We start from the raw sequence: 24,847 nt of genomic DNA on the forward strand, positions 1-24,847 counted from the left end.
GTTTAAACTTCTGTTTCAGGCTTTTTTAGTTGAGATTAAACGGAATTTTGCCTGCATAGTCACTGCTGTTCCCCCTCCTCTTAAATTATGAAGATGCCACTTAGGCATAAATGTCTGAATGCAATTTGGAAGAGATGTGCATGTGGAAAATGGTAAATTCATGGTGGCTATCAAGAGATGTGTATGGGAGCAAGAAGAGATGATAGTGGGGTCTTTCTTTTCCTCAAAAAGATCATAATGTCTTAATCTAATCTTAATCTTAATCCTCAAAAAGATAATAATCCACTTAATCTACCAGTTTTCCACTGAAGGTATCTGACTTTGTTCAGGCAATGTTTTGAGATTCAGGTTTTTCTTTGCTGTGATACTAAACAGCACAGCAGTTTTTCTTCAAGTGGTATTCTTTGGACTGTGACGTTACTGTGGTCTTAGAAATGCGGAGATTTAAAAAGTCAGTTCTCCCTTCTTGCTAAAACTTCTACAGAAACGTTATCTTTAAATAACATTAATAACAGCCTGTTTAGCTGTAGGGTTTGTTGACTAGCATTGTGTAAAATGTATCAAGGTGTAGCTTAAATCTGTGTTTTCAGTTGGTATCCAGCATTCATTTTGTGATCATGTAGTTTTGCAATGGACCACTGTAAACAACACATTGGAACCTCAAATCTTTCAACAGATGTGAACTGGGGATCGTCAACTCAAGCCTTGACTTACCTGAATGCACTGCAGCATTCCATTCGGCTCTCTGGAGTAGAGGATCATGTGAAAAACTTCAGGTGACACTTAAAGACAGGAAATTCTGTATTCACTAGGCTGCTGTCACGTGGTTTGCTGTCAGGGTTTCCTTTAAGTCCGTGTTCCTCTCCTGGGATTCATCCAAATAAATGGAATTATAGATTGAGTGGGATTCTTGATACAGGTGCCATCCTCTGAGGTTATGAAGAACCTGGCAGCAACACAGTTTTCAAAGAAAGCATCCATGGCATTTCCTGTCAGTTGGGAAAGTACTCCAGTTCTGACCCCTGGGCTTTCTTGGAAATGATTAGATTTTCCTGCAGAAATACAAGATAAAACATCTATATTGCATGTGTACAGACAGTTGGAATAGGATGTGTCAATCAGTTGTGATAAGTACCAGCAGAGCCTCAAAGAATATGACAGTAAAACTCAATTACAAATGTAGTAATACAAGTATTAATGGGCTTTCCACTCCCAGACTTAAAAAAAAAAGTGCTGGCTGTTGTAGGTGCATACCACAAAACTGGAAGTTTAATTAGGAAGCAGCTCTTCGTTCTGAGGTCATAAAGTGCCATTAAAATCCCTGATGTGATTTATTTACAAGTGTTACATTGCCTATTACATCAAGCTGCATCATCAACAGGAAAAAAAACTGAGGGGCTGGAATGTCTCCAGGGAAGGGAACAGAGCTGGGGAAAGCTCTGGAGCCCCAGGAGCGGCTGAGGGAGCTGGGAAAGGGGCTCAGCCTGGAGCAAAGGAGGCTCAGGGGGGACCTTGTGGCTCTGCACAACTCCCTGACAGGAGGGGGCAGCCGGGGGGGTCGGGCTCTGCTCCCAGGGAACAGGGACAGGAGAGAGGGAACGGCCTCAGGCTGGGCCAGGGGAGGTTTAGATTAAATATGAAGAAAAATTTCTTCACCCAAAGGATTTTCAGGCATTGGAAGGCGCTGCCCAGGGAAGTGGTTGAATCACCATCCCCAGAGGTATTTAAAAGATGTGTAGACATGGCACTGAGCGTTTAGTGGTGGAATTAGTACTGTTAAGTGTATGGTTAGATTCAGTGATCTTCTCTGATTCCATTCTGTGATTCCAACATTGAAAATTAAATGGAGCAGCTAAAGAGATTGAGACAGATTACCATAGGGGATTCATATGATACGAACTGGCCACCTGAACTGAGTTCTGAGGTTGGGACACTTCCTCTTTTAAAATTGATTTAAAAGTTGCCTTTGACTTACTTGAGCTAGGTTGGCTCTGCCTTCTGAAGGAAAGTAATGTAAAAATGACCATACAGTTCCAGGATTTCTGCTGGACAGAGAAGAATCTATAAGCTACAAAATGCAAGGGATGTGACTTATTAGTGGGGGACAAAAACTTAATCCCCCAGACCTAGTCTTGCCTAAAATCTGCTCTTGAACTTTTTAAATGTTCAGATTTTCAGATTTAATGGGATTACTGAATTTTTATGCAATTAGTCATAGATCTGCTGACAGTTGGGTAACAACTGATCTTTTCTTAATTTAACATAGTCTTATAAAAGTGGATGAGGTTATTACACTTGCAGTGATGATCATGTTGTTATGGTAAATATTTGAAAGAAACTTTTCTGTTAATAAAAAACCCCAGAACTCTAGATTAATTACACTCTTTTTTTTTTTTCCCCCCTCATAATTCTAGACCTCAGTGCTTAATTATGACAGGTGCTCCAAACGCACGTCCAGCTCTGCTTCACCTTGTCCATGCTTTCACCAAGAATGTGGGCTTGATGATCTGTGGCCATGTGCATATGGTAAGTGTATTCTGTCTTTACTTTATAAAGTTACCTTGGTGGTGCTTTTCTCTTGTCTGCTTTGGGGTCTGGTTTTTTTTTTAACCTGTTTGCTTTTTGTTTCTGGTTCATGTTTTAAGTTTTCATTTGTTTATTTGCTTGGGGTTTTTTTTGTACATGAAAGTGTTATTAGAGATTAAAAGATACAAAAAGAGATTTACTGGTAAGTTTTGCTATTGAATGGGTCATCACTATTCCAGTTAGGTGTACTGCAGGGGAAAATTTGTAAAAAATCAATACCTTTGATCATTTGATGTTTAAATACTGAAGGATGTTTTACTTCTAATTGAAGTGAACATTGGGAGATTGATTCCCATGTGGAGTTCTTAGAAAGCCTGGGAGAAAAGAAACCTTCTTGAGCAGGGAAGTCAATATCTGTTCAGCCAGTAGCTATAAATTGCTTTTAACTTTCCAAGTAGCTTTTTATTCCTTCAGTTATGGGGTTCATTTAATTGTCATGTGTTTCCTCTTCCCTTTCTGACCAGCCTCTGATAATTTGCTAAGTATCCCTGGGTATTTTTGTCAGAATATCAAGTGAGGATGTTTTTGCAGAGGAGGGTGTGTGGGGGTGGTTCTGCAAGGGCATAATTTGAACAGTTCTTACTACTTGGTGTCTTCTGTGGCAAACCTAAAGAGTGGTTTTGTGATGATGGGAAAGAAGCTATTTTCAAGTAACTTTTCTTCAGAATCAGCTTGTCATGAGTTGTGTTGATTGAGATGTAGGGTGGCTGTCAAGCAGTGATCTGTACCAAAACTTCCATTTAGCTACAGAGAGGCTGTAGCATCTCTGATAAATATTGGTAAATGCTTTTTAACACATTGGGATTGTGTAGTTTTGCTTCATATCTTAAGGCCAAACTTCTGTCACATCACTAAGAACATTTAAGTGAGACTGGGAGATGTCATCCAGGACTGACATACGTCACCTACCCAGACATCTGCAAGGCCTTCAGCACAGTCCCATGTGACTTCCATATCTCCAGATCTGAGAGACATGGGTTTGAAGGGTGGGAGGGGTCAGTGGATGAGGAGTTGGCTGGATGGACACAGCCAGAGAGTCGTGGTCAATGGCTCCATGTCCAGCTGCAGGCTGGTGACAAGTGGTGTCCCTCAGGGCTGTGTCCTGGCACTGGCCTCTTCAGTACCTGCACAGTGACAGGGGCAGGGAGAGCAGGGCCACCCTCAGCAGGTTTGCAGCTGACACAGAGCTGAGGGTGCTGGTGACAACACCTAAAAGACTTTGAATAAAAACACTGATTACTCTTAAATGTGTTTAAATTTACTACACTTACTAAATATGACTTGCTTCTGATCAAATGAAGAGATGAGAGCAAATCAAGTTAATGCAGTGCACATACAGGTATTTTGTCTTAAACTTTTAATTTCTGCCTATATAAACAGTATTTCAGTGAATATGAAAGGACAAACCAAGTAATGCTAGGGAGGTAAGATGCTGCATCTGTGATGACTGCCTTTGAAAAGTAGGGCTATACAGAAAAGAATAAGGTGGTGTTATCCTTCTTGTAGGAAAGCACCTCTGAAGATTTTTTTGGGAGCATATCCTCCCTATTTAAAAGTACTTCCTTACAAGAAGGGTGGCACTACCTCATTCTTCCGTAGCTTTGACCATTTGGTCAGAGTCTGTGTCCTTCTGCAAAAACTGGGCTGCATTGTTCTTGATTATACCTCGTCCTATATTCTGCATTTTGATGTCTAGGAGGAACACAAAAGATTCATCCTAACAGAAATAACATAAAGGAAGTGTTTAAAGAGGAGGTGACTTTGACTGCAGGATACAAATACTCCCATAAAGCGTAATATTAAGTCATCCTACATCTGTGTATATTTCTTTACAAAGCCCCTTTCTTTTAAAACTGTGTTGTGCTTTGGAGGACAAGCTTGTGCCACCCCCTGGGGAAGAGGGTTGTGCTCTACAGGAACAAGATAGCTAAAGTTTAAGCAACCCCCTTCCTGAAAATGGTAAAAGTTTTTCAGTCTTTGCTGCTGATAATGCCTGGTATTTGGTGCTTTGGGGTGTATTTGGTAGTGTGCAAGCATGTTTTGAGGTTCTCTGAGTTTGAATTAGTTTCTAGCAGTGACATTAAAAAAGTGGGAGGGGCTTTTTTACTCCCATTACTCCTGTTCTTAATTTTTGTTCCCTCCCCTCTTATTATTTCCTTTTTTTGAAAGGGTCCTCGGAGGCAGGCCATGAAGGAACTGTCAACTGATTTGGCTAAGTATCAGCGATGGCTAATTAAAAACAAGATGAAAGCTTTCTATGCACCAGTGCATGCAGAGGACTTGAGGGATGGAGGGCAATACTTAATGCAGGTATTTAAAAAAAAAAATTAAAGTGCTCAAGATGCACATCAAAATTGGAAGTGGCTTTATACTTTGAAATATGTTCCTTTTGCAAAATGATCCTAAAGCTTTGATGAAAAGTACTTTATTATTCTGTTAAGCAGAAAATAGGACCTTTAGTTGTGTCAGTAACATGTTATTTTATAAAATACTTTTTGTTCTCCTTAGGCTGCTGGTTTGGGTAGAATGAGACCTAACACCCTTGTTGTTGGATTTAAGAAAAACTGGAGACAAGGTGATATGAGAGATGTTGAAACCTATATCAATTTATTCCAGTAAGTAGAAAATATGAAGTTATAGCTGCTATGTTTCATTTTAGTATGTTTGGTAGTAAGTAAAGAAAGCTCCTAGTTACATGAAGTCTCTTTCAGGTAGCCCTAGATTTTCCATTCAACTGTCTTCAATACTTAAGGTTTTTTCTCTGATACGGAAATTAATAAGCAAGTCTTTGTAGTTTAGGCAGATTAGAAAACTTAATAATAACCTTCTGTATCTAGAAAGAGTTGTGGCAGAGGTCTGAGGTTTGAGAGCTACTGTCTGAAAAGGAGAAGAAAGACTTCACTCACAAGATACACAGCACTGACACCCAGGTAGTACAGAAAGGAGAAGAGAAAGGAAATCCCAGAGTAACTTGGCAGTACTGAAAGGCAGACCAGTTGTGGCTGAAAAATTTAAGAGTAACTTGTGCTGCTGCCCAAACACTCTAGGAAAGAAACAGTGCTTATTTTACTTACACAGAGGCTTTTGTGTTCAGCTGAAGTGCTGGTTAACGCACTTCCTTTGTGCTTCATATTTCTCATTTTCTGCGCTTTTAAGAGAGAGAGGATGGGGGTTTACAGGCAGATATTAGAAAAGGACAAAAAAAAGTCATCTCATGCAGGTCTTTGAGAAAAGCAGGAGTACCAAATACAGTGGAAAAATAAGGAAACACGTTGGTTAGTTTTTCTTTTTTTCCTATTTTATTTTGGGATGGCTTTTGCAGGAAGATCTGTCAAGGTCAGCAAGTCATGTGGTTCTCCACATCCCTAAAGAAACCTCAGGAGGTAATAACTGCAGGTCAAATGTATTTCTGGGAAACTAAAAGTTTCTGAAGCACACAATAGAAACACATCTGATCTCTAAAAATCTTAACACATTAAATAATGAAATTAAAACATTCACTAATAGACACAGTAAATCTTAAATCAACCTCAATTTTTCTTGCACTTACAGAATACATTGATACTTCAAACATTTCTAATCTAGTCTTAATACTCCTAAAGGAAAGTTTTTAATTAGTGAAATCTTGAGGAATTTCTGTCTGTGGAAATGATATGGGAGGGAGTTTTCTGATTTACGGTTGTTTGTAATGAATGAGGCATTTATATGTAAAGGATGGTGATTAATGACTAATACAAACTGTATAATTTGGTTAAGTTAATGTTTTCCTTATATTTTGGGGGTGGGGTTGTTACTAATTTTACTCCCCTTTTACTCAGTAATTTATTCAGGGTTTTTGCTCTTTTCTACAGTAATGAAGTTCTGCCTCTATTTTTGAATTCAGTGAGTTCCAAATTTATCAGATGTAATGGGACTAGGCACATTATAGCTAACCTATAGCTAATTTGATACTAAATTACATCATCTTAGCTGTTTTTAACACCAAAATGTTTTGGAAAGATGTCAGAAATCTGTAGTTCTGAGATCAAAAAGATCTACTCGAAATAAATCCCTTTTCTGATGGAGGGAGATAAAATTTTATATTTCTTGGTGTGTCTTATATCTCTGCAGAATTTGAGTGACCTATTCATGTTGCTTTTGTTTAATCACTGTTTACATAGTGGAGAGAGTGGGGAGAGGGAAATAGGTATCCTTTCTAGACATTATTTTTCTGAATACGATGTTCAGTTTAGAGATGCAGTTAATGTTTTGGAATTGAAACTGACATTCTGAAGCAAATTTATGATGTTGGACTTCCAATGGCAGTGCTTAATCGCTGGAATTTGTTCAGGGAGGGTGCATTTTTCATTTGGTAAAGAAGGAGATGTAAAATATTCTAATTTTGTCGGTTTTGTTTAGTGATGCCTTTGATGTTCAGTATGGTGTAGTTGTCATTCGCCTCCAGGAGGGTCTGGACATTTCTCACCTTCAAGGCCAAGGTATGACTTATGTTGTTCCATCTGGTGAATTGCTGTTGTAATTCCCTTGTAAAACTGCATTCTAAAAATACTAAAACTCAGTATAAAAAAATCAACAGAACACCACTGTTGTGGTACAGTAAAATTCAGTGAAATTAGTAAGTCTGAACTGCAAGGTAGTAACCCCTGGTCAGCAGCAGAACTTGGGTTTTCTGCATGTTTCACCTTTCAGTATTTGCAAATTGTGTACAGCTGCTTCCAGAATATCTGCCTCTTTGCTGAAACTAACTAGTGATCCTGGCACATTGGCATCAAATATTTGGGGCTCAAGCCCAGTAATTGGGAAAATCACAACAAATATTGCGCAATGCAGGAATGCCATTGTGTTTGGTGTGGGTTGCCAACCCCTACACAAACTAATTTAGGGATTCGGAGTAGCCTGCCTCAAATTTGGAAAGGTTTTCCATGTAGAAGATTTGGTTATGCTTTGTCAGTAGTGTTCTTAAGTGGAATGGTGTCATTTTAGTTGAATTCCAAGCTTGTGAGCTTTGGTACAGCTGCTTACTGATGTGATAATGTGTAATTCTTTTGTGGCTTGCTCCTTACAATGCTGCTACCATGAGCAGGAATGACACAAGGAGGGGCATCCCCCTGAAAGAGTGGGTTCCTTCACTGGAAAAAAACCCATGTTTTTCAGTATTTGGAGAGAGTCAGGGAGCCTGTCACCATGTGCAGGAGGGCAGAGGAGTGTGAGAAATGGCAAGGAGTGAACCTGCAGTGTGGAAACAACACTGCTGAGAAAACTGGGAATGTGACACCAAGGTGTAAGAAGAATCTTTGTACCCACTGGGGACTGAGCGTTTGCTTCAGCTCTGACAGCTGCTCCAGAGAAGCCAAACCTGGAAAAAAGACTTGGCAGTGAGACAGACACACTTGGTCTGTGCCATGTTTATGGCTCATCTTCCTCTTCGAGTTAAAAGTAGAAATGGAAAACATTGCACTGAGTGATTTCCCCCCTCCTGCCTTGCAGTTGTAGTTCCACAGTGTTACCTAGCTCTGTTTTTAGACTCTGGGAATGCAATCAACAGCCATAACCTGGGAAGGTAACAGAAAATGACAGCTCTGCTCAGAGAAGCTGCCTCTTTGTGCTCTGAAGCCCTCCTGCCCTCTTTGCCATGGTGTAACAGTTGCAATAGCGTTTAATTAATTGCAAACCATCACTGTATAATCACATATCTCTGTTGATACCATTTGTAACAATTTAGTGGCTTCTAATATATTTTTGCTTTCACAAAGATTTGCTATCATCCCAAGAGAAGTCTCCCTGCACCAAGGATGTCATAGTAAAAGTGGATTATAGCAAGAAGTCTGAGACAGACACTTCCATAGCTTTTGCTCCATCATCCAGTGAAAGAACTCCCACTCCACGCAAAGGTAACTGCTGGTTAGCAATAAAAGCTGAGTTTCCTCTCCTTCTCTCTCTCATTCCCTCCTCCATTTCTCTCTCTCTTTGCCCAGGGATTGTTGAGGGATTTTTCTGTTAGTGGAGTGGAAGTGTCATGCTTTTATAGATGTTGATGTCTAATCACTTCAGTACTTTGGTTCAGAGCTTACCAGTATGTAAAATAAATATTTGTTTCTAGTCCCCTATATAAATACAGGTGGTGGGGAGTGACTTAAAATACATTTTCTTTGTTTCTGAGTTTGAGAGACTTTAAAAAATGCTTGAGGGTTTTGCCCCACATCTGTATGTTACGAGTGATTGGAAGGCTGCTAAATTTATGAAGGTTTGTTCATCATTCAGAATGCTTTGACATGACAATAAACAACTTTTTTGTTACAAAGCAAAAGCCTTAATAGTTAGATGGATAGTGGAGGTATATATGTTTTTTTAAAGTACAAATGAATCCTAGGGTTTGGTAAGACTGCATTTGTGTGCTGTTCTCTGTGCAAAAATGCACTTCATTTCACATCTTTGTTTTCTGTTTCTTTTTAATTTACATTTGTATTGTTTTCATTAATATCACAAAGGAAATTAACCTTTTTATTTTATATCTTTAAAAACCTTCCAGAGGAGGACGAGGATGGAAAGACTTCAACACAACCACTGTTGAATAAAGGCAGGCATTTTCCACCTTTTTGTGTTAAATCATTCTTTCACATTGTTGATTTCAGTTTTCCTTTTGTAATTCTTTCTGCACCTAAGTACCTGAGAGGAAAATACCAACCATGCAGTGTTTGTTTCTCCATATCTACTTTAGAATGTGCTTCACCCTTAGGGACTAGGCGTGAAAAAAAACCAACATTGTGGAAATTCCCAGAAGAAGTTGCTACATTGTGCATAAATGTCAGAATAAAAAAAAAAACAAACCAAATTTTAAAAAGCTTTTCTCTTAAAGCAACATTTGAAATGTGTTCAGGAGCTTTCTGCTTTCTTAATTCTGTGTCTCAGGTGTCTGTCCGGGTCCTTGCTTGGTTCAGGAAAAACCATCTGATAGTGTAGTGGAAGTGCTCTCAGTTTTATCTTCTAAAACCATGGTTTGTGCTCTGTTATTTGGAATACTTCAATATCCTGAAAATTAAGGTGTAGTACAGCTACTCAGTGAGGTGAACATGTGAAATAATGCAAAGTAGTCATTCAAATCAGCATTTTCAGAAATTAACTGAGCAGTTTTCACTTCCTGGTTTATTTCAGACTTGTTCTGCATTAATCAGGTATTTTTGCCTTAACTACAGTTCTTCTGAACTGTTTTGACATTTTCTTCGTAACTTCAGCAGCTAGAAGCTTTTGTGTTTTCATAATGGAAAGTGAGATTACATCTTGAAGCACAAGATGGCAGTTTGGAAGAAGTCCCAGTATGCAATAAAGTAGTATATTAATGTAAATCAATCACAGATGTGCTCTAAATTTAAAAAATTCCTAATAAAATAAGGATGGAGACGAATGTCAGACTCCTGGCTCAGACTGAGGTTTTAATTAAGAGAAAGAGGTTAGGGGTTTTTTCCAACAGTTGAGAAAAAATTATCTATACTATGCTAACTGAAAATGCTATTATTGTCTTGTTCTCAGTAAATCAAATAACTTTGTTATGCAAAACTACTTTTTGCAAAAGTCGGGGCCCAATATGCATAAGTAGCTTTTAATTTCACCACATGAGAATTGCCTAGGACATGGTATTTTCTTGTAAAATTAGTTTTCTACATATTTTTAGGGGAACTCTGTCATTTGCAAGAGGTGGAGTGCGTGGCCTAAAGCTCTGGAGCAGAATTAATTAAATTGTCCAGGCAAATGCCTGTGTAAAGACCTCACACATCCTTTATTTCTCAGATGCCTGCTAAGTGACTTCAGCTGCTGAAATTATGAGTCTCCAGACTCCCTAAATAGAGCCAGTTAGTTTATATCCAGTCAATCAAAATTTGGAGTTGGGTTGTGGGGCGTAAAGGAAAATTTTTAGTTTAAAAGTAGGTATATCGCAAAATATTAAGAGTTGCCTTTTGTGATTTTCAAAGCAGTTGAGCAAAACTTAAAACGCTCCAAAACCAAAATTTCACCGTCTGTTTTTTCCAGATTCAAAGAGCTTGTCCTCTCCTTTAAACTTGGCTGACCAAAGACTTCTTGATGCCAGTTCTCAGTTCCAGAAGAAACAAGGCAAGAGCAATATTGATGTCTGGTGGCTCTTTGATGATGGAGGTAATGTGCTTTATACTTTAAAAAGCTTTAAATGTTGATTAAAAACTTACTGGAGTAATTTTGGATTAATTATTAATAGACATCTGTCAGTCTGTATAAAATCTGTACTATTTAACAAAGTCCCACTTTCTTAATCTTTGTGAAATTCTGTTCTAAACACAGGTCTGACACTGTTGATTCCATACCTTATTACAACCAAGAAGAAGTGGAAGGACTGCAAGATCAGGGTGTTCATTGGCGGAAAAATAAACAGGATTGATCATGACAGAAGAGCGTAAGTTTGCCTTAGAAGTTCCATTTCAATTGCTAATACAGCATGTTACACGTTGAATTATTTTCTCTTTCTGCTTGCCTTATTTCAGCTGTACTTTGCTTGAGGTGTAATCATATTCTATTGCCTTTCTGCAAAAAAGGTTTTGTTTCCCCCAGAGTTGTTTTTGGATGAGTTACCTCAAACTAATTTTTATGCACTATTATCTGACATTAATACTTGTGTTTTCAAATACTTCCTGAGATTATCTTCAAGGGAGACCTCTTATTTTAAAGCTGTAAAACTGTTCTGGGTTTTTTTCCAAAGCATGTTGTTGATTTATAGTCATTTGCCAAGTCAGTTTGATTTTTCTCCCTTGTTACATTCAAGATGCCTTTTTCTGTGTCTTAAACCAGTGGATTTTATTACCAGACATCTATCTGTTTAACCTGTGAAAGAATTAAGGCTATGATCATGTATAAAGGCTTGTTTTTCTGATGCAGGATGGCTACTTTGCTCAGCAAATTCCGGATAGACTTCTCAGATATTATGGTTCTTGGGGATATTAATACTAAGCCAAAGAAAGAAAAGTAAGTGTCAAAACATGTCTTGTTTGTTTGTTTAATTTGTGATGTCTGTCTTGTATTGAGAACACCTCACTCTTTCCTACATAGGTTATGGTACAAAAGTTCTTGTGACATCCAGCATTTCACAAAAATGCAGGAAACTGATTAATAACTCCCATGTCCAAGAATATAGAAATCTGTATTTTTTTGAATCTCTGGTTCTTACACTGTAGTACTAAATTCAGAAGAACTAAGGTTAAAAAAACCCCACGTTTTCTGGAGGAGTCCTCTTTAAAAAGAGCGCTCACCAAAACTTTAATGGTTTAAGTCTCGTTTAGAGTCTTAGTTTAGTGTAACAAAGCTTGGTCTTGAAATAGCCTGATCTGGGTTTCTTTCTTTATTTTTTCCTTTTTTAAATTGCTTTGACAGTTAATGTACACAGGAATTATCATACAGATGATATTTCTTACTTCCAAGTCCAAAAAAGCATTAATCTTAGATGGCTTTCAGCACAAATTTATAACAGAATATGTATGACCTAAAAATACCCTCCTTTCCCATTATCTCCCTTTCCCCTCAGGCCTTCTTGAGTATGCTGAAGTTGTAAAAATACCTTTTATATGGTTGTGCATTTATATGAAAGTCTTGATGTGCTGTGGAAATTGAGAAATGTTACTTTAGAACTTGCCTAAATCCTAAACGTTACTATGAGTTCTTTTATACCCTTTTAAATAGTTTTCCTTAAAATATTTCTAAATACTGTTTAGGTATTAGGTAACAGTAGCTGAAAACCAAGTGGAGGAAGATTAATTTTTAATATTTGGTGTGCTGTATAATAATGTAATATTATTAATAGGTCTCCTTTTTGCTCAGCCACAGATCACATTTGTTTTCTTTCTTTTGATTACAGTGAACTCATTGTACAGTAAAAGTCCACCAAGGGTAGATGCAAAGATGTTTTGTTCGTAATGTGGGTATTTCCTGGAGGAAATGTAGGTGGAAAAGTAGGGTGATGAGAGTTGTTCTTTGTAGTAGAAATTAATCCTCCTTGATCTTCAGAAGGTTTTATTCTGAAGTTCTTGCTCTAAAGTTCTGGTAAATTCAAAGTATTGATATTCTTGCAAGCGCAACAGGAAGACTAAGTTAGATCTCTGTGGTTTTTTTCATTTGAATGTGGCTCCTGGCCTGTACTGGAAAGAGATAAAAGAAGCAAAATAAAAAGATCAAAGCCAGAATCCTAAAAGCAATAGCATGAGACTTGATAGCTGCTTTTTAGTGTAACATGTAAACTGCCCTTCTTTCAAAGTTAGTTCTGAATAAGCTGCTCCTAGTTACTATCCCATTTTTTAAGGGTAGTACTGTACAGCTTTTAAAATTAGAAGGAAATTGTTGAACTGAGTTGAACTTCAGTTGTGTGGTGAATTGTTTGCTGAATCACAGTGTATATGCAAAGAGCTGATTTGACATTCTAAGTGCAACAGGCAGGGAAAAAAACCCTTCAGTTTATTTTTACATAGCAATAAAACCTAATTTCTCATACTGTGAAAATAATTTTTGACATCGAGACTCATATCTGCTCTAATGCTTGTTTACTTAATCCTCCAGTATTGCAGCTTTTGAGGAAATGATAGAGCCCTTCCGACTTCATGAGGATGATAAAGAACAGGAGGTTGCAGATAAAATGAAGGAGGATGAACCATGGAGGATAACAGATAATGAGCTTGAGCTTTACAAAACAAAGGTTCTGTTTTCTTTAGTGTTAAGTCAGTTAAAACTTCCTTCTCTCTACTACATTTGTGGTTGTGATATCAGTGAGTTAATTCTTGTTTTTCTCTCTATTCCATAGCAGTTTTTGTGAATAGCAGATAAAAAGCAGCATCCAAAACCATTTAGATGGTTCACAAAAGCAAAAAAGGTTCTGCATTTGGGTATGAGCAGAGGCCAGACTGCTTTCCTACAGTATTTTAGCAGTTAGTTTAGAATAATTTAGTCTGTATCCAGGTATTTGTGACTCTCTCTTTTTTTGTTGGTTTTTTTTGGTTTTTTGACCAAGCTAATGGTGTTTGTTTCATTGTTTTTAAAAAACACCACCAAAACCAAACAACACTTTGTGGTGCAAAGGAACAGTTGAAGGTTTGACATCTTTCCTGGGCTATTGTGCACCAGAGAGACATGAGAAGTATTTCTTCTCAGGTGTTTCTCTGGAGGAGAAAATAAATGGCATCCTGTAACAGGGTAGCACTTGCCTTACTTGAGTTTTAAGCTTGCTGCTTTCTTTCTTCCCAACCTTACAACCATAGGTTTTTTGGTAATGAAGAATGAGTTTCCACACTGAGGTGGAAGTACCTGCTTTTTATTAATTACTCATTCCAGTTGGTCATACTTGTTTTTTTTTTTTTTTTTAATTTTTTAACAAACTTCCTGTAGTTTTTACATAAAAGCTGTTCCTAACAAGTTTCCTTTTATTTACAGACTTACCGACAGATTAGGCTAAACGAGTTGCTGAAAGAACATTCAAGTACAGCTAACATAATTGTCATGTAAGTGAATTATTTGGATTTGTGGTGTTACCCAAATTGGTATGGAGCTGTAATTTGAAACACAAATCTAAATACAGATCAGGAACAAGCCTTTGCCTTGGCACTGAACTGTAGAAATACTCAAGATTTCAGTGCTGACAGTATTTATTTGTTAGAAGTATGAAGCTACTATCCTGCTGAACAAAAAATGTCGTTATTAGTGTTGTGCTTTTGACTGTGCTGCTTTAGTTGATCACCTCCACATTTGTGGTGCAGTTCAGGATTCTCACATTCTTTCTACTCCTGTGCAGTTATTCCCCTCTTCCTGAAGTCCTTCCTTTGATTTCCTTTTCTAGGAGATCTCTCTAGATAAAGTGAAGTTGTTACCTTGCTCACTTTTTTTCTTTTTTTTTAATTGCTTTTGATGTGAACAAGCAGCAGGCAGATTGTATTTTAAAATCTTGGAAAGTCTTTCAAGAGGCTGTTCTCAGCTGAGGAGGATTCTGCATGAAGATGCATGAATATTAAATGGTGGTGACAGGCCAAAAGGGAGGGGAAATAGGTGTAAAGGCCTGTGATGTTTTAAGATACAAACTCTCAACTCATGAATTCTGAGGGGGAGGAAGAAGTAAATTAGAAAGGTTAGGAAATTTGACTTAATATTTAGATCTTTCCAGAATCATCTGTCATACTTTTTATGATCTGACTTGTACCTGGCCAGGTTTTTCTGATCAGTGAATGTTGTTTCCCTTGTTGCTTGCAGGAGCTTGCCAGTGGCGAGGAAAGGGGCAGTGTCGAGCGCTCTGTACATGGCCTGGCTGGAAGTCCTCTCTAAAGATCTGCCACCCATTCTTCTGGTTCGTGGGAATCATCAGAGTGTTCTCACCTTCTATTCCTAAGAGCACTGAGCATGGCACAGCTGTGATGAAATGGTACTGCAGTGCCCAGGGGAGAGTGACTGGTGTGGTCTATAGTTCATTAACATCACAAAGGCAAAAAGTGACTCTTCTTTCACTATTTCACTGACTTGAAAGCACACAAGGAAAGTCACTGTATTTCTAAAGTTGTGACATCTTCAGTTTTATTCTATATTTTCTGTAATTTAATCTTGCTTAATGGGGGAGGATTCCTTGTTAGACTGAAGAACAAGACAAGCTTTTTGTTTGCTATTTGAATAGCAGCAATAAAATGTTGTATTTTTGATCAATGAAAGGATTATAGATTTATAAAAGCCTTTTAGCCTTGAGGTGCCTTTTAAAATTAACCAAATCTCACCCATACATCCTGTTTTGTAAATTTATATAGAATGTCAAAATCTGCCTTCAACTAAGAGTTTAGATCAGACTTCCTTTAGTTTTTAGTCTATTCCATATTACAATAAAAATGAATGCTGCTTTTCAGTCTTCCATTGAGCTATTAGTTCTTAGTACTGTATGTTTTCTATCGTCAGAAAGGTTTTGTTTCTGTTTGTTTTTTTTTATTTTTATATCTGTTAGATTTAAAGGTGAGAATTGGGGCAGGTCAGTTGAACTAGAGCACATCCCTGATGTTACTGTCACTAAGGTTTTTCACAGTTAAAATAAAACTAATTCTGCTTGTAGAGAGAGTTCTTTTTCTGATTTGATGATGTGTACTACTTTGGCAGTAGTCTGAGACAGCGAATTTTATCTACCTTGGCAGAGGGTAGTATTCTCTTAGGCTTAGCTCTGCTGTGAAATCAAGCTCATCTTCCTGTCTGAAGCTTTCCATCTTAATACAGATGGGAAGAAAATAAAAGACCTGTCCTAGTTCTTGGCCTCTTACGTTTTAGTGTCACTTTTCAACTTATTTCTGAAACAAAACTCGACTTAAGGCTTGAATGGGGATAATATATAAGCAATGTGATGCTATCTAACAGAAAACAGTAAACACTATGTGGAATTGTGCTATCCAGTATGAAATGTAAAAGCTGCAGTTCTCTCGCATTTTTCAACAAATGGTTAAACGGACCACTAAGTTCTTAGGGGAGATGTTTTTAGGTCAATTCATTCACTTGTCAGAAGATGAATTTAGTCTTATTAAATAATACTCAGGTTTGATCGTCTAGCAGTTTTGATCTATTCCATACATCCTACTTTATACATTTTCTATGTTCAATAAAGAAACTGCCAGTCTTGTGTGCCCTTTCACTGTATATTTTGGAAACTTCATAATTTAGTACTCTGAACGCCTGCAAAAGAAATTTCACTTGAGCCTTTGTATAAAGGTTAGTAATGTGAACTGTTTTTTAAATTCCTAATATTTTTTGGATAGAAAGGATTGCCTAAAAACATTTCACAAGCTTTTGATATTGGACATGCTACTGGATCAGTTTACCAGTGGGTGAGTGACTTTTCATTTAAGGATGCACAGAAAAGGTTTTTTGGGGTTTTTTTTGTTGTTGTTGTTTGGTTTGTTTGGGGGTTTTTTGGGGTTTGGTTGGTGGTTTTTTTTTTGTTTGTTTTGCTAAATACAGGATCAAATTGAAATGTAACTGTTCCTCTTGAAGGACAAAGTATAATCATTGTGTGTCAAGGTGGAGCTTCAACTTCTTGTGATTAAAGAAAAAAATACACTGTGCAGTGTACACTGTTGTCAAGTTCTTGGTAAACTGCGAAAAATCCCTTTTTTTTTTTTTTTTTTTTTCCTTTTTTTGCTGTTTCTGTCAATTGGATTTGAGACTATGGAATCATTTCACTTTTTAAGAAAAACAAACATGCATGTCTTGCTGCTAAGTGTGAGATAACTGATGCCAGCATGAACCCAGCTTGTTATGGTAAAGCATTGTAAGACAAGACAGTGTGGGGTCAAAGTGCTGTTTCCTTCCAGGTGAGGGGATGTGGATCAAACTTACCAACATAAATAAATATCACAGGTTTTACAGTGTTTTGCAGGGGATAAGGTTGTCACATTGTGCATATGGAATCATTGCCACGTTTCTCCTTCTTTTGGGTTACATTCTTTTGAGCAGATGGACAGTATGGCATGGATTTAGTGCTGCTATCTTAGAAAAAAAACAAAAAACATGCACAGGTACACTTATTTAAAAAGGTTTATTTGCCCATTCAGGAAACCATTGCTTGTGATCTGTAACACAACACAGAAACCAAATGAAGTGTGTGTGTATACATGCATATATGTGTATAAAATTATATAAAGTATATCTAAATATGCATATGGGGATAGTTAAGGTCATGTCTGTGAAATACCGTAGGATGCTTTTCACCTGCACTCTCAGGAGTCCACTAATGCTAGGCATGAGGGCAAGTTCCAAGATTATTTGCTCACTTAAATTTGAACAGTTAATGGTAATTGTCTGCAACAGATGTCAGTCAGTGGCGGTCGCTCCAACTCCTGCTTTGATTTTGACGCCAAATTTACTTACGTTCCAATCATATTAATGACATGAAAAATTAAAACACACATGGCAATTCATAACTTCTTATAGATTAGGTTCCTTCATGTGGGTTTAGAGAGACAGTAATAGCTGGTGAAAATCAAATTATTTATTTGTTCGCTTGTATTTAGGTTTCCTTTTACATACATTCTTTTTATATGTTTTTTTTCTGACATTAGATATTTAAAAAAATAACTAAAAATAATTTAAAAGATTTGAGCGTTAGTGGGTTGTGGCCCACTTGAAGATGTAAGATTTGACACTGTACTGTAACTGTCCCACACAAATGCTTTTCTAATGTTTTAACGTAATTATTGCAGTTAATACTTTGTATCAGGGGGATGTCACTGCAATAAAAGAAGTGAATTCAATACAACTCTCTTGTCTAACAATGCCTTTTTTTTTTTTCTTTTGGTGGTGGGAAGGGAGTAATGTTCATAAAACAGCATGTTAATGCTGAATTTGGTTCCTGACATCAGTATACTTATTGCATCCATCTGATAATTACCTTTGTAGTGGAATTTGTGCAGGACCAGTGGAACTGAAAGGCATTCATGTGTCTGGTGACCGAAACCATGTTGCTTCTTGGGGAGAAATTTTGCCTCTAGTAGGGTAAAAATAGCAGTGCTTTACGCTTGTAAAATTTGCCATGACTTGCCAGACGGCACAGACCCATCCTCAGCCCATGGTGGGTCTCAGCTGCAATGGTAGTGTCTGAAAATCTGTTCCAATTCATTTTGCCCCTGAATACGAAGGACTGTCTTAGCTCCTCTTTCTCCCATTAAAATAGGGACGTGAAAACATGAAATATGTTGGGAAAGTAACTTCCCAAACTGTTGCAAAGTTGCTTGTAAGCAAGACGTATTTGACCTTACTGAGTTGTAGTAATGTACACTCAACTAAAAAATACTGAAAACAACTTTAAAAGCATGACAATAAGGGCGAGTTCTGTCATTAAAACCTTACTTAGAATGACTGTAAAACTTACTAACCTCATCAGTTGTGGTATTTAATCTCTGCTACATTCAGAGCTCTTCTGCATATCTGTTGTTAGTAGTGTTTAAATCAAGGCTTTAGGAGTAAGGTTTGGAGGCCACTGGAAAGGGAAAGATTGTTAAAAATACACTGCCAGCTCCCATGGCATTGGCTCTACCCTGGTTTATTCTGTAGAGAGGCAGAGAAGGTTTGTAGCAGCTTTTTCTAGATAGTCCTGTTTGCTGGAGAAGTGTGAAGAAGTGGATCTGAACCATGACATCACCTTGAGCTGAATTCATACACTAGTGACTTCAAGTATGTGTTTGTAGCTAAAAACGGGGGATTTGATCTAGGTCAATTTCACCAATTTACAGAGAATGAAGGCTCACGCTGCAGAGAGTGACTGCTGTGATTTTGTTTTAAAAGAGGGAAGCAGGACACCCCTCACCTTTGTGCTTGTTCTTCACCAGTCTAATTACACTTCTCACATAACCTCTTGTGGGGTCCTGTAAATCCTAAAACCTGGTTTGTGCCCAGCTGGGGTGGGAGCCAGGCTTCAGGTCACTGAGACCACCCAGGCAGCAAGCGGAGCACCATCAAATCCTTCCTGCTATTCTGCCTTTTGGCAGCTTGGTGCAAAACATGTTTCCAGGGTTAAGGCGCTGGATTAGGTTGATGGAGGCCACTGCCTGCGTTCAGGACAGAGAGATGCAAGCTGGTCCACAGCTTTGAGTGTTAACATGGAATGAGTAAATGGTGAAGCAGTGGCAGGCACATTCTCCAAAGGGAAGCAGGAAGATGCTTTTCTTGAAGAGGTTTCCTACGGCCAGAGGTGCATCTGGTGCTGACAGGCTGTGCTCCATCCTTCAGGCTGAATCCTCTGGGCTTGCTGACAGCTGCACGAGCAGAATTTACCAAGGCGAGCCTATGCTGGGTTCTTACATCCCCGTTCTTACTGAAGTGAGAGCAGGAAAAAGAACCTGAGAACAGCTTCTTTGTCGCTCTCCCCCTTGATCTGCCTGCTGTCTCTTCCAGAAAACATTGGCTTTGTATCTCCAGGAACCCTGTCTGCACCCTGCCCTCTGCCGCCCTCCTGCCACCCTCCTGCCCCCAGCCTGCACAGACAGGTTTTTATCTGCACCTCACCACACAACAGGGAGGAGGGAAAGGGAATTCCTCAGGATCTAAGCTGTCAGCTTGTGCTGAATTAAACTTTTTAACCCGTCCTACCCTAAAGATCTCTCAGTAGTGAGCCAGTCTACAGCGAGCAACAGCAAAGGCCTGCAGGGAAATGTCAGCCTGCTCTGCCTTGCTAATACTGATATAAAAATACGAGTAAAGCACCCTGTCTTGTGCCCTTCACAGCCCTCTCACCCCTGTTCACAGTAATCTAATGGCAGTAGCCCCTGGCTGTGGGAGATTTACCTCACAGTCCTGCTCCCTGGGATCTGGGGAAAACTGACCCTGCTGAGCTGTAGCCCAAACAAACTCCAGCGTGAAGTTCCATGTACATCCCCTTCGTAGCCCCTCAGTCCCATCCACAGCGATAATAAAACTCCTGCTAACGAGCATCATTTTTAGTGAGGGAAATCCTATTCCTGTACAGTTTTCTAGGAATTCCAGCTAAAATTGTATCACCAGGTGGCACCACTGCCTTTCAACATTTCATGGAATGCCTGAAGCTGCACTGTCAAATGTACTCCTGGACTGTTCCATTATTTTCATTGATTAAACGACTTAGTACTTTGAATGCACAAAAAATATCAGCATAATAACATTGTTTTGCATATATTTTTTCATAATTGTGACTGGATTGGAGAAGAGTTTATTATTAATTCCACCAGGCCCTGTGGGAGAATATACTGTGTTTTTGCTCCAAAGGGATGCAGGAATCTCCAAGCAGATGCTGCCTGATGAGTTCAAACAGCCTTTTTACCACCGAGTAACCATTTCATAGCACATTGGGTGATGCTTGCTTGTCTCAGTGGCTCTTTCCAGCTGTGTTAACCTTAGCAGGAGAAACGCTGCAGGCAGACAGATGTCAGAAAAGAGAACACACTGGCATATCCCGTCTAGTTTCAGAGTGATCAGTACCATTCCAATAAGGTACTTTTGCTTCATAAGTAACAACAAGACAAGTGTCTGCCAATTTCAGCTACGCAGGTGGGAGGTGGGCAAAAACCAAAAAGCCTTGTGTCATCCCTAAGTATTCAGGTACTGGCTGTGTAAAGTAGTGAAGGAAACTGAATAGTGTGGACAATTTCAAGTTAATTTACCTTGCAAATAACTTTATCACTCTGTTGAACAGTTTTACAGCTACTAAATCTTGGAACATCTCTCTGCAATTAAATTTGTCTCTACAAAACAGATGGTAATATGGAGTCAGTCACAAGCAAAGGATTTCCACAGGCTCTGTCTGAAAATTAGAGAGCTGGGATTAGCCTTGAAATATCCTCACTCCCAGCCCTGTGAGGTTACTCATTTTTTCAAACCAAGCTGCCTGGCTGGGTCGTTTGCAAATTACAGGGACTCTTGAACTATTCCATTGTACTGCTGTTACCAATTACACACAAAAACATAGAGAGTAGTATTAAATAAAATAACACATTGAGCAAGGGGTGGGACACCTGTACAAGAGAATGTGCCAGATAATCCACTCTTAGCCTGAGTATTTTATAAACCCTAAGGGTAATTTAATGCAACTCTGATGAACAGCAGGGCTGAATAAAAGTGGAATCAAAACCATTCGATAAGGTGCAAAAATATCAGCACAAAATTTAAGCTTGCAGTTTAAGCACCTGGACATCATGGCAGGTGAAAGCACAGTGCCTGCTAAGAGGAGCAAACAGCACTCTGCAGAGTCAACCAAGGACAGCTATTTGCAGAATTAACAGGTGAAACCAAGGCTAACCACACACTAGTGTGGGCTTTCACGTGGGATTTTGGCTAACCTCACACAGATTTCATTTTATGGAGCGTTGCTAAGGGTCTTTGTTCTCATTAAAATCTCACTGTACCCTTCAAGCAGTAATAGCAGTAATTCAGGCATGACAGGATTTATGAGAAAAGTTCAGCCTTTGGCAAATATATGACAAACCTTACTGAGCACTCTTTATTCATGATTTTTTTATTTTCATTGTACTGCAGGGCTTGGGGGTAGCTTTCATGTTCTTGCCATGTTTGCAAGAATCTAGAAAAATGAGACTTGATTCTCAGCTGAGACTTGGAAGTGCAAGGTTATGATTTCCTCTCTAGTCAGAACACAGATCTCACTTTTTCCATCCTGTTGGCCAACCCTCAAACCCTCAGTCATCTAGAAAACCCATTCTGCCCCGGACACAAAACATTCCAGCATTAATTTGTCTTTGAAAATGTATCCATGTGCCATCACTCCAAATGCATCACAGTCAAGACATTTTCACTATCCCAGAATTAGACAAGGTCAGTAATAAAAACCATCTTCTCCTACTGTAGCTTTGACTACATGTAGTCAGTCTCTAAATAAAGGGCAGCAAGCTCTGCGTTGGTAGTTTTGTCCTTGTTCTGATAGTAATTAACCATATTCTGTGGCAGCTTTTATGCCAGGAAACAACTTAGTGGTAGAATGCAGCTCAAATCCGGTTTTCGGGGCTTTGCAGCTAATACTGAAATACTTTCTCTTCCCTTTAAGGGGAAACACTTTAAATTTTTAGTAATTAATTTAAAATAACACTTTAAAATGACTCTTTGTAATCTACTTTAAAACATCCCTGTGTTGTGGGATAATTAATGATTCCTGATAAAGAAAAATCAAATACTTACAATGGCTTGTTCCTTCAGTCCCTGAGCACAAGGCAAGATACTTCCCAAATCTAAACAAAAGCAGGAAAAGATGTGCAGTTTCACTGGCTTCACTGCAATATATGCGCAGACCTTTGAAACTGGCCTATGGTATGTGGAGCTTGAAGGAATAACAAGGTTCCTCCTAAGAATTCAGGTTTTTGTGGTGGGAGTAATAAAAGTGGGGCTGGTCAGGTCGCATTGTCTGTCAGGTTCTGGAGTTTTGTGCTGTTTGTCCTCCAGGTGAGCCACTTGAAAACAGTTATTGGGGGATAGGCTGCAGTTTTCTGGGAGGTTTTTCGTTTGATTAAGGAACAGAAATATTTCTGTTTCTTAACACTTAAGGCACTTAAATGCTCTTGTCAGAACAGAAGGGAATATAAGGTCACCTGCAAAAATGCTGGAGGCATCTCATGTCTTGGCTTAGGAGCTGAGAGTCGTGAAAATTTATGTGTCTGCCACAAGAGTAGCTGTGAACTGATCTGGTGGAGTGAACTGGCAGAAGATGAATCCCTGTGAATGAGATCCTGTGGTTCTGAGCTCTGCTTTGGAGAGGACATCAAAAGTATTGTAAGGAAATACACAGGAGGACAAGAAGGGTGTATGAATGCCTTCTGTGCATACTGAAATTTTTTCTAAAAAGAACTTTGTACTATAGAAGGGATCAAAGTGTTTTGCCTTTTTTTTTTCTCACTGTTTTTTGTGTTTTTTCTTTTTTTTTTTCAATAAACAATTTTCATAAATCATTTAGTTATGGAATGCTTGATATTACTTGCATCATTGAAAATTTGGGGTTTTGACAGCTTGTGTGGACCATATTCTGGATTCTGCCTCCTTTTGATTTTTAACAAATCTCGGTTTTTCTCTGGGTCACTTCAGAACATTTGCTCTTGGTTGCTCCCATAACCAGTTTGTTTGGTGCAGGCTGCATTCTACACCTGAATGCACAGTTCTTTGTATGCTACTGGATGGCTGAAAGTGAAAAATTAAGAAAAAAAGTGTTGGGTTTTTTTTTAAATAAGTAGCAAAACTAAACAAAGCAAATCTAAGGAGCTTTCCTAGGAAGGTGATGGTTATTTCACAAAAAGAAGTATTTATATGATACATAAATACTTTTAGTATTTAGTCTGGAGACAAAGAACTGTGAGAATTGAGTTTCTTCTCACATATAGAAGAAATTTCTATTTTATTCATTTTGGAAAGTATTGTCTGAACAATAGGGAAGGCCGATCTGGCACTGTGAGTATAACATTTTTGCATATTCTGTGGATAAATAGGCATGACCACATTTTCTGTCTGTGTTCAAATTTCAGAAATATTAAAAAATCACTTATTTCCACAAAGGATGTGTTTGTTGTTTGTGTTTGTTCATTCGTTCGTTTGTTTGTTTTTATTATCCGTGCCAAGTTTTATCTATATTTGATGCCCTTTTCATGTTGTCTCTTGCTGGTTTTTCTGGTCTTCTCAGCAGCAATGTTTTCATGGCCATTGCGTGTAACTTTAAGGGAACAAGATCTTTTCAAGCACTTGCTTTGCTGGTGCTCCATCCAAGGTTTGGTTTCTGTGGTTTGTTTCCCTTGGGCACTTCCTCTGGACTGCACTTTCCTTAGGAGCACGTGTCCTGATGAAGGGCAGCTCAGTTTTCCTCTCACTGGAAGAATCTGGGGAACACACAGGAGCAGCCAGGACGCCAAACACAAACACAGGAGCCAGTTCAGGCCATTTAATCACGTTCTGCTCAGTGCTGCCTGAAGCAAGTGTGGCCCCTTTTCATGGGAAAGGAGGTTTAGGCTGAGGAAGTGCTGGGTGTAACTCAGTTCATCCAGAAGGAAAAAAGAGTCATCTCTGATTACCTCCATATTCCACAAACTCCTGTATTTTGAAGTGTGCATGCATTTATAAAATTTACATCTGTGTCCTCAGCAGCCGAGAAGTTGCTCATAACAATAAAAATTTATTTTCAAACAGTTGCCTTCTACTTCCATCTTGGCTTCAAAGCTGGATTCCCTGACAGCTGCTGCTTAGCCAAAAAAACAGCTGTTTTGGGACTGGATGGATCTCATTATTCTGTGGAACACTTAGAAATAGCATTTCTTTGCAGCATGTGATAAGAAAGAAGCGGAATTTTAATCCATTTAGTTAACAGCCGGTCTGCTATAGTTGGTATTTTCCATGGGGTGATATTAATAGATGAGCTCTACCAGGAGCCGTCCCAGTGGAGCTCAGCTCTAATTCAAGAGCAGCTATTTGAGACCATCACTCTGTGCTTGGGCTGGGTAAAAATAGTACACAATGTAAGGATTTCACTGAGTTTTAGGCATACTGAAATAAAAAAAGCCTAAAATACTGTGTGTGACCAAGGATTCAATGAGTGATTCAGAAAAGGGCTTTAACACAAACTTCAGAGGCCTGTGGAGAAACACACTGCACTTTGCAGAGGTGTGACTGGTGACCTTACTGATCAAGATTGAAGGACAGAGAGCTGAGGTATCTCAGTAGTGAGTTTGGCCTTAAAAATAGTGCAGTTGTTGGTTTTCTTGGTTTTAATTTATCTTACCTAAGCTCCGTA

General features: G+C 38.6%; 1 protein-coding gene across 2 annotated transcripts in view; it reads left to right on the plus strand.

The window, feature by feature from the left end:
* Positions 1–17,860, plus strand: part of SLC12A2 (solute carrier family 12 member 2) — a 55,116-nt gene extending 37,256 nt beyond the window's left edge. The window contains exons 15-27 of one of the 2 annotated variants that reach the window (XM_039566874.1): positions 677–776; positions 2,415–2,526; positions 4,756–4,896; positions 5,095–5,201; positions 6,985–7,064; positions 8,340–8,477; positions 9,116–9,163; positions 10,612–10,734; positions 10,897–11,008; positions 11,488–11,574; positions 13,156–13,291; positions 14,023–14,090; positions 14,833–17,860. In XM_039566874.1, the coding sequence (XP_039422808.1) occupies positions 677–776; positions 2,415–2,526; positions 4,756–4,896; positions 5,095–5,201; positions 6,985–7,064; positions 8,340–8,477; positions 9,116–9,163; positions 10,612–10,734; positions 10,897–11,008; positions 11,488–11,574; positions 13,156–13,291; positions 14,023–14,090; positions 14,833–14,968 (1,388 nt within the window). In that variant the 3' untranslated portion in view covers positions 14,969–17,860. The remainder of the gene's footprint in view (positions 1–676; positions 777–2,414; positions 2,527–4,755; positions 4,897–5,094; positions 5,202–6,984; positions 7,065–8,339; positions 8,478–9,115; positions 9,164–10,611; positions 10,735–10,896; positions 11,009–11,487; positions 11,575–13,155; positions 13,292–14,022; positions 14,091–14,832) is intronic. The other variant, XM_039566875.1, reaches the window with a different exon arrangement.
* The last annotated feature ends 6,987 nt before the right edge of the window (positions 17,861–24,847 follow it).

This window comes from Corvus cornix, chromosome Z (genome assembly GCF_000738735.6).
Source record: "Corvus cornix cornix isolate S_Up_H32 chromosome Z, ASM73873v5, whole genome shotgun sequence".
NCBI classification, from domain to species: Eukaryota; Metazoa; Chordata; class Aves; order Passeriformes; family Corvidae; genus Corvus; species Corvus cornix.